General features: G+C 55.2%; 1 protein-coding gene and 1 long non-coding RNA gene across 2 annotated transcripts in view; one reads left to right on the top strand and one right to left on the bottom strand.

Annotated features, from left to right (window-relative positions):
• The window catches only part of LOC140356021 (uncharacterized), a 355,422-nt gene that overhangs the window by 17,829 nt on the left and 325,876 nt on the right, over window positions 1-11,717 (top strand). The gene's annotated exons all lie outside the window — the stretch shown is intronic.
• Window positions 7,648-11,717, bottom strand: part of ift172 (intraflagellar transport 172) — a 44,421-nt gene continuing 40,351 nt past the window's right edge. The window contains exons 46-49 of the mRNA XM_072462686.1: window positions 9,575-9,673; window positions 9,340-9,493; window positions 8,048-8,136; window positions 7,648-7,928 (exon numbers count right to left, since the gene is read on the bottom strand). Coding sequence (XP_072318787.1) covers window positions 7,839-7,928; window positions 8,048-8,136; window positions 9,340-9,493; window positions 9,575-9,673 — 432 coding nt within the window. The 3' untranslated portion in view covers window positions 7,648-7,838. The remainder of the gene's footprint in view (window positions 7,929-8,047; window positions 8,137-9,339; window positions 9,494-9,574; window positions 9,674-11,717) is intronic.

The raw sequence follows: 11,717 nt of genomic DNA, 5'->3' as shown, positions 1-11,717 counted from the left end.
TCAGCCCTTTCTCTTTCCCTCGCCCTCCATCCCTTCCTCCACCATTTGTCTCCATTCTCTCTCCATTTTCCTCCCATCCCTCTCTTTCTCTCCTCCCCCTTTGCCTTCTCCTGTTTTTCCTCCATTCTTCTCCCTCTTTCTTGTCCTCCCTCCTCCGCCCCTTCCTTCTCCCCATTTCCTCTCTCTTCTTTCATCTTTCCTAGAGCTTAATTTTCTCATTTTTGTTCATTCCATCCCCCATCTTCTTTTTTCTCTCCCTCTCCTTTCTCCCCCTTTCTTCGCGCTCTTCTTTCATTCGCTCCCCCTCCTTCTCTCCTTCGCCTGCACCCCTCCCTCTCTTTCTCTCTGTCTCTCCATTCTCTCTCTTGCACCTCTCCTCTCTCTCGTGTAGACCACCCTCCCTCTGCGCAGCTCCACATCCCTCCCTCCCTCTCTCTCTCTCTCTCTCCGCATCCCTCCCTCTCTCCGCATCCCTCCCTCTCTCCGCATCCCTCCCTCCTTCTCTGCATCCTGCCCCCGTCTCTCCTCCATCACTGCGCCAGCGCCATCTCTGACTCCCGTTTTCGGACTATTTACGGATTTTTACGTAGATTACATAACAACAACAACAACAACAACAACAACAACAACCAGAAGAACCCGCGGGCTCTCCTCCGGTGCGCGGTCCCTTCATCATTCACGGCAAATGTTCTTTAAAAATCCTGGAGCTGATCGAAACCGAACAAGGACGCGACGACCTCTGCAGCCTCAGCATCCCCCATCTTCTCTTTCTCTTCTCCTCATCCGCGGAGCTCCAGGACGGACAGCGACCCGCTCCACCGACTCATCCCGAGAAACGCGCATCTTCCCCGGCTGCACTTCGTCCCATTCCGCCTCCGGTTTTTTTTTTTTTTAATTTGAGACATTTTTTTCCCCACAAACAGCAAAAATATTGACTCAATTCTCTTTTGTGTTCGCGTTTGATTGCGCCGTTTGATAAATCAGACACGTAAAAGGTTTTGTTGATGCATTTGACGTTTTGCGCACAAAGCTCCAGAAAAAGCCGCAGTGCCGCATCGCGCCGCGCGTCTAACGCGCGTCTGCCGCGCATCTGCCGCGCGTCTGCCGCGCGTCTGCCGCCTTTGAACTCGCACAAAACGCGCAGCTGAGCCGCGCGTCAAAGCCGCAGCCTCTGACACAAAGAGCCCGGCCTTTGTCGCGTCGGAAGTAGGTCATTTGCATATCGACGGCGCGGTCGCTGCCGAGGTGCCCGTGAGCAAGGCGCGGGCAGAGGCGCAGGTTCAGCCCGGGAAAGAGCGCTCGGAGGCGGCTTTGGGTGACGGGAAAACGCCGCAGTGGAAACGTGAACGTGCCGCGGGACGAGAATAATCCACAGTGTTGCTTTTCTAGACCGGGACTGGCTCAAGACTAGACCTGGTCTAAACCTGGTCTAAAACAGGACTAAACCAGGACTAAACCAGGACTAAACCAGGTCCAAACCAGGTCCAAACCAGGTCTAAACCAGGACTAAACCAGGTCTAAACCAGTTCTAAATCAGGACTAAACCAGGTCTAAACCAGGACTAAACCAGGTCCAAACCAGGTCCAAACCAGGTCCAAACCAGGTCTAAACCAGGACTAAACCAGGTCCAAACCAGGTCTAAACCAGGACTAAACCAGGTCTAAACCAGTTCTAAATCAGGACTAAACCAGGTCTAAACCAGGACTAAACCAGGTCCAAACCAGGTCCAAACCAGGTCCAAACCAGGTCTAAACCAGGACTAAACCAGGTCCAAACCAGGTCTAAACCAGGACTAAACCAGGTCTAAACCAGTTCTAAATCAGGACTAAACCAGGTCTAAACCAGGTCTAAACCAGGACTAAACCAGGACTACACCAGGTTCTGAAATACTGTCATGTAATAAAAACAGCACAAATTATTATGTTATTATTTCAACAGAAATAAAAACAGAAAGAGATTTTTCGGTTCATTTTTTTCTCCCCCAATTTCGTTCCATTTATGAAAACTTACTTGAAAACTGAAAAGCACTGAACAACAAACAAACAAACGCTGCTGATGTTGTTTTCTGGAGCTCCGTTTCAAAGTCGTTTCATTTTGTCTTTTCTTTGTGATGTTTTGTTGAACTGTGGTTTTGTCTGGGAGAGCATCAGGCGTGAAGCTGACCGCGGGGCGTTAGCAGCAAAGCATTATGGGTCGTCTCTGTTCGTGTTCACAGCGGACCTTGATTTAAATTCTAAACAATTAAGGCACGCGGTGAATGCCAAAAGAGAGACTGAAAATCAGCTTCTGTGGATCAAGCTCCAGACGTTTGTGAAAGATGTTTGGTCCTGGTCCTGGTCCTGGTCCTGGTCCTGGTCCTGGTCCTGCCTCAGGTCTGAGTCCGGGTCCGGGTCCTGGTCCAGGTCCTGCCTCAGGTCCGGGTCCGGGTCCGGGTCCTGCCTCAGGTCCGGGTCCGGGTTCTGTTTTTTAAAATCATGTTTAAATGTGTTCAATACTTTAAATAAACTTCATATAAGAATATGTGTCTTTTCTTGGGGCTCAATTATGAACTGTCCCGTGTGGAGACTGTGAACGCCCCAAACTGAACTGTCCCGTGTGGAGACTGTGAACGCCCCAAACTGAACTGTCCCGTGTGGAGACTGTGAACGCCCCCGCGACATGGCGCTGTCCTCCAGCTTCACATCACGTGACACGTTCACCCGGTGTGAAAAGGTGGTGTGGGATACATAAAGTTCATACCGGGGGGATCAGTCGGTCCATGTGATCGGTTCATGACTGGTCGGTTCTTGTGGTCGGTTCACGTACGGTCGGTCGAGGTGGTCGTTCATGAGGTCGGTTCATGTTTGGTCGATTCAGGTGGTCGGTTGAACCAGCTCCCCGTGTGGTCCAGTCGTCTCGTGTGGTCCAGTCGTCCCGTGTTGTCTCGTGTGGTCCAGTCGTCCCGTGTTGTCTCGTGTGGTCCAGTCGTCTCGTGTGGTCCAGTCGTCCCGTGTGGTCCAGTCGTCCCGTGTGGTCCAGTCGTCTCGTGTGGTCCAGTCGTCTCGTGTGGTCCAGTCGTCCCGTGTGGTCCAGTCGTCCCGTGTGGTCCAGTCGTCCCGTGTGGTCCAGTCGTCCCGTGTGGTCCAGTCGTCCCGTGTGGTCCAGTCGTCCCGTGTGGTCCAGTCGTCCCGTGTGGTCCAGTCGTCCCGTGTGGTCCAGTCGTCCCGAGTCGTCTCGTGTGGTCCAGTCGTCTCGTGTGGTCCAGTCGTCTCGTGTGGTCCAGTCGTCTCGTGTGGTCCAGTCGTCCCGTGTGGTCCAGTCGTCCCGTGTGGTCTCGTGTGGTCCAGTCGTCCCGTGTGGTCCAGTCGTCTCGTGTGGTCCAGTCGTCTCGTGTGGTCCAGTCGTCTCGTGTGGTCCAGTCGTCCCGTGTGGTCCAGTCGTCCCGTGTGGTCCAGTCGTCTCGTGTGGTCCAGTCGTCCCGTGTGGTCCAGTCGTCTCGTGTGGTCCAGTCGTCCCGTGTGGTCCAGTCGTCCCGTGTGGTCCAGTCGTCTCGTGTGGTCCAGTCGTCCCGTGTGGTCCAGTCGTCCCGTGTGGTCCAGTCGTCCCGTGTGGTCCAGTCGTCCCGTGTGGTCCAGTCGTCTCGTGTGGTCCAGTCGTCCCGTGTGGTCCAGTCGTCTCGTGTGGTCCAGTCGTCTCGTGTGGTCCAGTCGTCCCGTGTGGTCCAGTCGTCTCGTGTGGTCCAGTCGCCTCGTGTGGTCCAGTCGTCCCGTGTGGTCCAGTCGTCCCGAGTCGTCTCGTGTGGTCCAGTCGTCCCGTGTGGTCCAGTCGTCTCGTGTGGTCCAGTCGTCCCGTGTGGTCCAGTCGTCCCGAGTCGTCTCGTGTGGTCCAGTCGTCTTGTGTTGTCTCGTGTGGTCCAGTCGTCCCGTGTGGTCCAGTCGTCCCGTGTGGTCCAGTCGTCTCGTGTGGTCCAGTCGTCCCGTGTGGTCCAGTCGTCTCGTGTGGTCCAGTCGTCTCGTGTGGTCCAGTCGTCCCGTGTGGTCCAGTCGTCCCGTGTGGTCCAGTCGTCTCGTGTGGTCCAGTCGTCCCGTGTGGTCCAGTCGTCCCGTGTGGTCCAGTCGTCCCGAGTCGTCTCGTGTGGTCCAGTCGTCTCGTGTGGTCCAGTCGTCCCGTGTTGTCTCGTGTGGTCCAGTCGTCCCGTGTGGTCCAGTCGTCCCGAGTCGTCTCGTGTGGTCCAGTCGTCCCGTGTGGTCCAGTCGTCCCGTGTGGTCCAGTCGTCTCGTGTGGTCCAGTCGTCCCGTGTGGTCCAGTCGTCCCGAGTCGTCTCGTGTGGTCCAGTCGTCCCGAGTCGTCTCGTGTGGTCCAGTCGTCTCGTGTGGTCCAGTCGTCCCGTGTTGTCTCGTGTGGTCCAGTCGTCCCGTGTGGTCCAGTCGTCTCGTGTGGTCCAGTCGTCCCGTGTGGTCCAGTCGTCTCGTGTGGTCCAGTCGTCCCGTGTGGTCCAGTCGTCTCGTGTGGTCCAGTCGTCTCGTGTGGTCCAGTCGTCCCGTGTGGTCCAGTCGTCTCGTGTGGTCCAGTCGTCCCGTGTGGTCCAGTCGTCTCGTGTGGTCCAGTCTTCCCGTGTGGTCCAGTCGTCCCGTGTGGTCCAGTCGTCCCGTGTGGTCCAGTCGTCTCGTGTGGTCCAGTCGTCTCGTGTGGTCCAGTCGTCCCGTGTGGTCCAGTCGTCTCGTGTGGTCCAGTCGCCTCGTGTGGTCCAGTCGTCCCGTGTGGTCCAGTCGTCCCGAGTCGTCTCGTGTGGTCCAGTCGTCCCGTGTGGTCCAGTCGTCTCGTGTGGTCCAGTCGTCCCGTGTGGTCCAGTCGTCCCGAGTCGTCTCGTGTGGTCCAGTCGTCTTGTGTTGTCTCGTGTGGTCCAGTCGTCCCGTGTGGTCCAGTCGTCCCGTGTGGTCCAGTCGTCTCGTGTGGTCCAGTCGTCCCGTGTGGTCCAGTCGTCTCGTGTGGTCCAGTCGTCTCGTGTGGTCCAGTCGTCCCGTGTGGTCCAGTCGTCCCGTGTGGTCCAGTCGTCTCGTGTGGTCCAGTCGTCCCGTGTGGTCCAGTCGTCCCGTGTGGTCCAGTCGTCCCGAGTCGTCTCGTGTGGTCCAGTCGTCTCGTGTGGTCCAGTCGTCCCGTGTTGTCTCGTGTGGTCCAGTCGTCCCGTGTGGTCCAGTCGTCCCGAGTCGTCTCGTGTGGTCCAGTCGTCCCGTGTGGTCCAGTCGTCCCGTGTGGTCCAGTCGTCTCGTGTGGTCCAGTCGTCCCGTGTGGTCCAGTCGTCTCGTGTGGTCCAGTCGTCCCGTGTGGTCCAGTCGTCCCGAGTCGTCTCGTGTGGTCCAGTCGTCTCGTGTGGTCCAGTCGTCCCGTGTTGTCTCGTGTGGTACAGTCGTCCCGTGTGGTCCAGTCGTCTCGTGTGGTCCAGTCGTCCCGTGTGGTCCAGTCGTCTCGTGTGGTCCAGTCGTCTCGTGTGGTCCAGTCGTCCCGTGTGGTCCAGTCGTCTCGTGTGGTCCAGTCGTCTCGTGTGGTCCAGTCGTCTCGTGTGGTCCAGTCGTCCCGTGTGGTCCAGTCGTCCCGTGTGGTCCAGTCGTCCCGTGTGGTCCAGTCGTCTCGTGTGGTCCAGTCGTCCCGTGTGGTCCAGTCGTCTCGTGTGGTCCAGTCGTCCCGTGTGGTCCAGTCGTCCCGAGTCGTCTCGTGTGGTCCAGTCGTCCCGTGTGGTCCAGTCGTCCCGTGTGGTCCAGTCGTCCCGTGTGGTCCAGTCGTCTCGTGTGGTCCAGTCGTCCCGTGTGGTCCAGTCGTCCCGAGTCGTCTCGTGTGGTCCAGTCGTCTCGTGTGGTCCAGTCGTCCCGTGTTGTCTCGTGTGGTCCAGTCGTCCCGTGTGGTCCAGTCGTCTCGTGTGGTCCAGTCGTCTCGTGTGGTCCAGTCGTCTCGTGTGGTCCAGTCGTCTCGTGTGGTCCAGTCGTCCCGTGTGGTCCAGTCGTCCCGTGTGGTCCAGTCGTCCCGTGTGGTCCAGTCGTCCCGTGTGGTCCAGTCGTCCCGAGTCGTCTCGTGTGGTCCAGTCGTCTCGTGTGGTCCAGTCGTCCCGTGTTGTCTCGTGTGGTCCAGTCGTCCCGTGTGGTCCAGTCGTCCCGAGTCGTCTCGTGTGGTCCAGTCGTCCCGTGTGGTCCAGTCGTCCCGTGTGGTCCAGTCGTCTCGTGTGGTCCAGTCGTCCCGTGTGGTCCAGTCGTCTCGTGTGGTCCAGTCGTCCCGTGTGGTCCAGTCGTCCCGAGTCGTCTCGTGTGGTCCAGTCGTCTCGTGTGGTCCAGTCGTCCCGTGTTGTCTCGTGTGGTCCAGTCGTCCCGTGTGGTCCAGTCGTCTCGTGTGGTCCAGTCGTCCCGTGTGGTCCAGTCGTCTCGTGTGGTCCAGTCGTCTCGTGTGGTCCAGTCGTCCCGTGTGGTCCAGTCGTCTCGTGTGGTCCAGTCGTCTCGTGTGGTCCAGTCGTCTCGTGTGGTCCAGTCGTCCCGTGTGGTCCAGTCGTCCCGTGTGGTCCAGTCGTCCCGTGTGGTCTAGTCGTCTCGTGTGGTCCAGTCGTCCCGTGTGGTCCAGTCGTCTCGTGTGGTCCAGTCGTCCCGTGTGGTCCAGTCGTCCCGAGTCGTCTCGTGTGGTCCAGTCGTCCCGTGTGGTCCAGTCGTCCCGTGTGGTCCAGTCGTCCCGTGTGGTCCAGTCGTCTCGTGTGGTCCAGTCGTCCCGTGTGGTCCAGTCGTCCCGAGTCGTCTCGTGTGGTCCAGTCGTCTCGTGTGGTCCAGTCGTCCCGTGTTGTCTCGTGTGGTCCAGTCGTCCCGTGTGGTCCAGTCGTCTCGTGTGGTCCAGTCGTCTCGTGTGGTCCAGTCGTCTCGTGTGGTCCAGTCGTCTCGTGTGGTCCAGTCGTCCCGTGTGGTCCAGTCGTCCCGTGTGGTCCAGTCGTCCCGTGTGGTCCAGTCGTCCCGAGTCGTCTCGTGTGGTCCAGTCGTCCCGTGTTGTCTCGTGTGGTCCAGTCGTCCCGTGTGGTCCAGTCGTCCCGTGTGGTCCAGTCGTCCCGAGTCGTCTCGTGTGGTCCAGTCGTCCCGTGTTGTCTCGTGTGGTCCAGTCGTCCCGTGTGGTCCAGTCGTCCCGAGTCGTCTCGTGTGGTCCAGTCGTCCCGTGTGGTCCAGTCGTCCCGTGTGGTCCAGTCGTCTCGTGTGGTCCAGTCGTCCCGTGTGGTCCAGTCGTCCCGTGTGGTCCAGTCGTCCCGTGTGGTCCAGTCGTCCCGTGTGGTCCAGTCGTCTCGTGTCTTTAAACATTTTCTATGTCATGTATTTTATCTGCTTAAATAAAAACAAATGCCACTTTTTAAATGTTCAAATGTATTTATTTCTGAGAAAAAGACATTTTCTTTTGAAAACAGCAAATCTAAGAAACACAAACCAACGAGAAATATAAATAATTATTCAGTTTCTAAAACTCAATCTGAGCCAGAAGCGTTTTTGCCTTAAATGTTCAAAGTATTTGTGTAACGAGTAATATGTAAACCAGGACTAAACCAGGATTAAACCAGGACTAAACCAGGACTAAACCAGGATTAAACCAGGACTAAACCAGGACTAAACCAGGATTAAACCAGGACTAAACCAGGACTAAACCAGGATTAAACCAGGACTAAACCAGGATTAAACCGGGTCTAAACCGGGTCTAAACCGGGTCTAAACCAGGACTAAACCAGGACTAAACCGGGTCTAAACCAGGACTAAACCAGGAATAAACCGGGTCTAAACCAGGAATAAACCGGGTCAAAACCAGTACTAAACAGGTCTAAGCTGAATGGGAGTTGTGGTTGTGGTGGAACATCAGTGGAAGGAGAACCCAGAGCCAGGCACAGTTCCACACCACTGTCCCACAAACCTGAGAACATCCTGGCACTCGGGACTGTGGGAGGTCTGAGGAGACAAACAACCAATCACAGAGCAGAAAGGGGAAAGGAATCATTACAAACCATAAATAAACAAAACTGTGTGAAAAGAACCAAACAAGGACAATAAGAGGAGGAACTGTGAACCTTTGTGGCCATGAGGAACTTGTTCCAGTCGTCTTTATTTGCAGCTCGTCCTGACGAGAACTCCAGCTGGTTCCTCAGCACCGGGTAACCTGTGTCACATGACCACATGTCACATGACCACATGTCACATGACCACACCTGTGTCACATGACCACATGTCACATGACCACACCTGTGTCACATGACCACATGTCACATGACCACATGTCACATGACCACACCTGTGTCACATGACCACATGTCACATGACCACACCTGTGTCACATGACCACAGACATGTAGTTCACAGCAGTACTCGCGGCAGTACTAGCGGCGGTACTCACTGAAGTACTAGCGGCAGTACTCGCTGAAGTACTAGCGGCAGTACTCGCGGCGGTACTCGAGGCAGTACTAGCGGCGGTACTAGCGGCAGTACTAGCGGCGGTAATCGCTGCGGTACTCGCGGCAGTACTAGCGGCGGTAATCGCTGCAGTACTAGCGGCAGTATTCGCGGCGGTACTCGCGGCAGTACTCGCTGCAGTACTCGCGGCAGTACTAGCGGCGGTAATCGCTGCAGTACTAGCGGCGGTAATCGCTGCAGTACTAGCGGCAGTACTCGCGGCAGTACTCGCGGCAGTACTCGCTGCAGTACTCGCTGCAGTACTCGCGGCAGTACTCGCGGCAGTACTCGCTGCAGTACTCGCTGCAGTACTCGCTGCAGTACTCGCGGCAGTACTCGCGGCAGTACTCGCTGCAGTACTCGCGGCAGTACTAGCGGCGGTACTCGAGGCAGTACTAGCGGCAGTACTAGCGGCAGTACTAGCGGCGGTACTAGCGGCAGTACTAGCGGCGGTAATCGCTGCGGTACTCGCGGCAGTACTAGCGGCGGTACTCGCGGCAGTACTAGCGGCGGTAATCGCTGCAGTACTAGCGGCAGTATTCGCGGCGGTACTCGCGGCAGTACTAGCGGCGGTAATCGCTGCAGTACTAGCGGCGGTAATCGCTGCAGTACTAGCGGCAGTACTCGCGGCAGTACTCGCGGCAGTACTCGCTGCAGTACTCGCTGCAGTACTCGCGGCAGTACTCGCGGCAGTACTCGCGGCAGTACTCGCTGCAGTACTCGCTGCAGTACTCGCTGCAGTACTCGCGGCAGTACTCGCGGCAGTACTCGCTGCAGTACTCGCTGCAGTACTCGCTGCAGTACTCGCGGCAGTACTCGCGGCAGTACTCGCTGCAGTACTCGCGGCAGTACTAGCGGCGGTACTCGCGGCAGTGCTCGCAGCAGTACTCGCGGCAGTACTCGCAGTACTCACCGGTCAGCACGCAGGGCAGGGACGTGAGCCCGGTGCTGGACGAGGTCAGCGAGGCTTCGTAGCTGTTCCTCTCGTCTCGGGGTAAGACCTGGTCCAGGCGCTGGTCCATGGACACCATCAGGACCCAGTCTCGGACCTGCTCGCGCTGCTCGTCCTGAAAAGACACGGGAGGATGAGGAGGGGCGTGGCTTCACCCGGGCGCGGCCTGACCGCCGCGGCAGGACGGGCTTCTCACCGACACAGAGAGTTTGCCGGGCATCGGGACCTCGAAGGGGATGTCGGTGTGAAGGAAGTCCGAGTGGTCCAGTCCGTTCAGGTTCCCCTCCTCGATGGCCTGTCACAGGTAGAACATGACATCACAGGCAGAACATGACACCACAGGTAGAACATGACATCACAGGTAGAACATGACATCACAGGTAGAACATGACATCACAGGAAGAACATGACATCACAGGTAGAACATGACATCACTGGAAGAACATGACATCACAGGTAGAACATGACATCACAGGTAGAACATGACATCACTGGAAGAACATGACATCACAGGTAGAACATGACATCACTGGAAGAACATGACATCACAGGTAGAACATGACATCACAGGTAGAACATGACATCACTGGAAGAACATGACATCACAGGAAGAACATGACATCACAGGAAGAACATGACATCACTGGAAGAACATGACATCACTGGAAGAACATGACATCACAGGAAGAACATGACATCACAGGTAGAACATGACATCACAGGAAGAACATGACATCACTGGAAGAACATGACATCACAGGAAGAACATGACATCACAGGTAGAACATGACATCACAGGAAGTACATGACATCACAGGAAGAACATGACATCACTGGAAGAACATGACGTCACTGGAAGAACATGACATCACTGAAAGAACATGACATCACTGGAAGAACATGACATCACAGGAAGAACATGACATCACAGGTAGAACATGACATCACAGGCAGAACATGACATCACAGGAAGAACATGACATCACAGGAAGAACATGACATCACAGGTAGAACATGACATCACAGGCAGAACATGACGTCACAGGAAGAACATGACATCACTGGAAGAACATGACGTCACAGGAAGAACATGACATCACAGGAAGAACATGACATCACTGGAAGAACATGACATCACAGGAAGAACATGACATCACAGGTAGAACATGACATCACAGGAAGAACATGACATCACAGGAAGAACATGACATCACTGGAAGAACATGACATCACAGGAAGAACATGACATCACAGGAAGAACATGACAACACTGGAAGAACATGACGTCACAGGAAGAACATGACATCACAGGAAGAACGTGACATCACAGGAAGAACGTGACATCACAGGAAGAACATGACATCACTGGAAGAACATGACATCACTGGAAGAACATGACATCACTGGAAGAACATGACATTACAGGAAGAACATGACATCACAGGTAGAACATGACATCACAGGCAGAACATGACATCACAGGAAGAACATGACATCACTGGAAGAACATGACATCACTGGAAGAACATAACATCACAGGAAGAACATGACATCACAGGAAGAACATGACGTCACAGGCAGAACGTGACGTCACAGGCAGAACATGACGTCACAGGCAGAACATGACATCACTGGAAGAACATGACATCACAGGAAGAACATGACGTCACAGGCAGAACATGACGTCACAGGCAGAACATGACGTCACAGGCAGAACATGACGTCACAGGAAGAACATGACATCACAGGAAGAACATGACATCACTGGCAGAACATGACGTCACAGGCAGAACATGACGTCACAGGCAGAACATGACATCACAGGAAGAACATGACATCACAGGAAGAACATGACATCACTGGCAGAACATGACGTCACAGGCAGAACATGACGTCACAGGCAGAACATGACGTCACAGGTAGAACATGACATCACAGGAAGTACATGACATCACAGGAAGAACATGACATCACTGGAAGAACATGACGTCACTGGAAGAACATGACATCACTGGAAGGACATGACATCACTGGAAGAACATGACATCACAGGAAGAACATGACATCACAGGTAGAACATGACATCACAGGCAGAACATGACATCACAGGAAGAACATGACATCACAGGAAGAACATGACATCACAGGTAGAACATGACATCACAGGCAGAACATGACATCACAGGAAGAACATGACGTCACTGGAAGAACATGACGTCACAGGAAGAACATGACGTCACAGGAAGAACATGACATCACTGGAAGAACATGACATCACAGGAAGAACATGACATCACAGGTAGAACATGACATCACAGGAAGAACATGACATCACAGGA

Source organism: Eucyclogobius newberryi, unplaced genomic scaffold (genome assembly GCF_026437365.1).
Source record: "Eucyclogobius newberryi isolate DKJ021-1_F unplaced genomic scaffold, fEucNew1.0.hap1 SCAF_1, whole genome shotgun sequence".
Lineage (NCBI taxonomy): Eukaryota > Metazoa > Chordata > Actinopteri > Gobiiformes > Gobiidae > Eucyclogobius > Eucyclogobius newberryi.
Note: the sequence above shows the minus strand (reverse complement) of the source record. Positions and strands in the feature narration are given on the sequence as shown.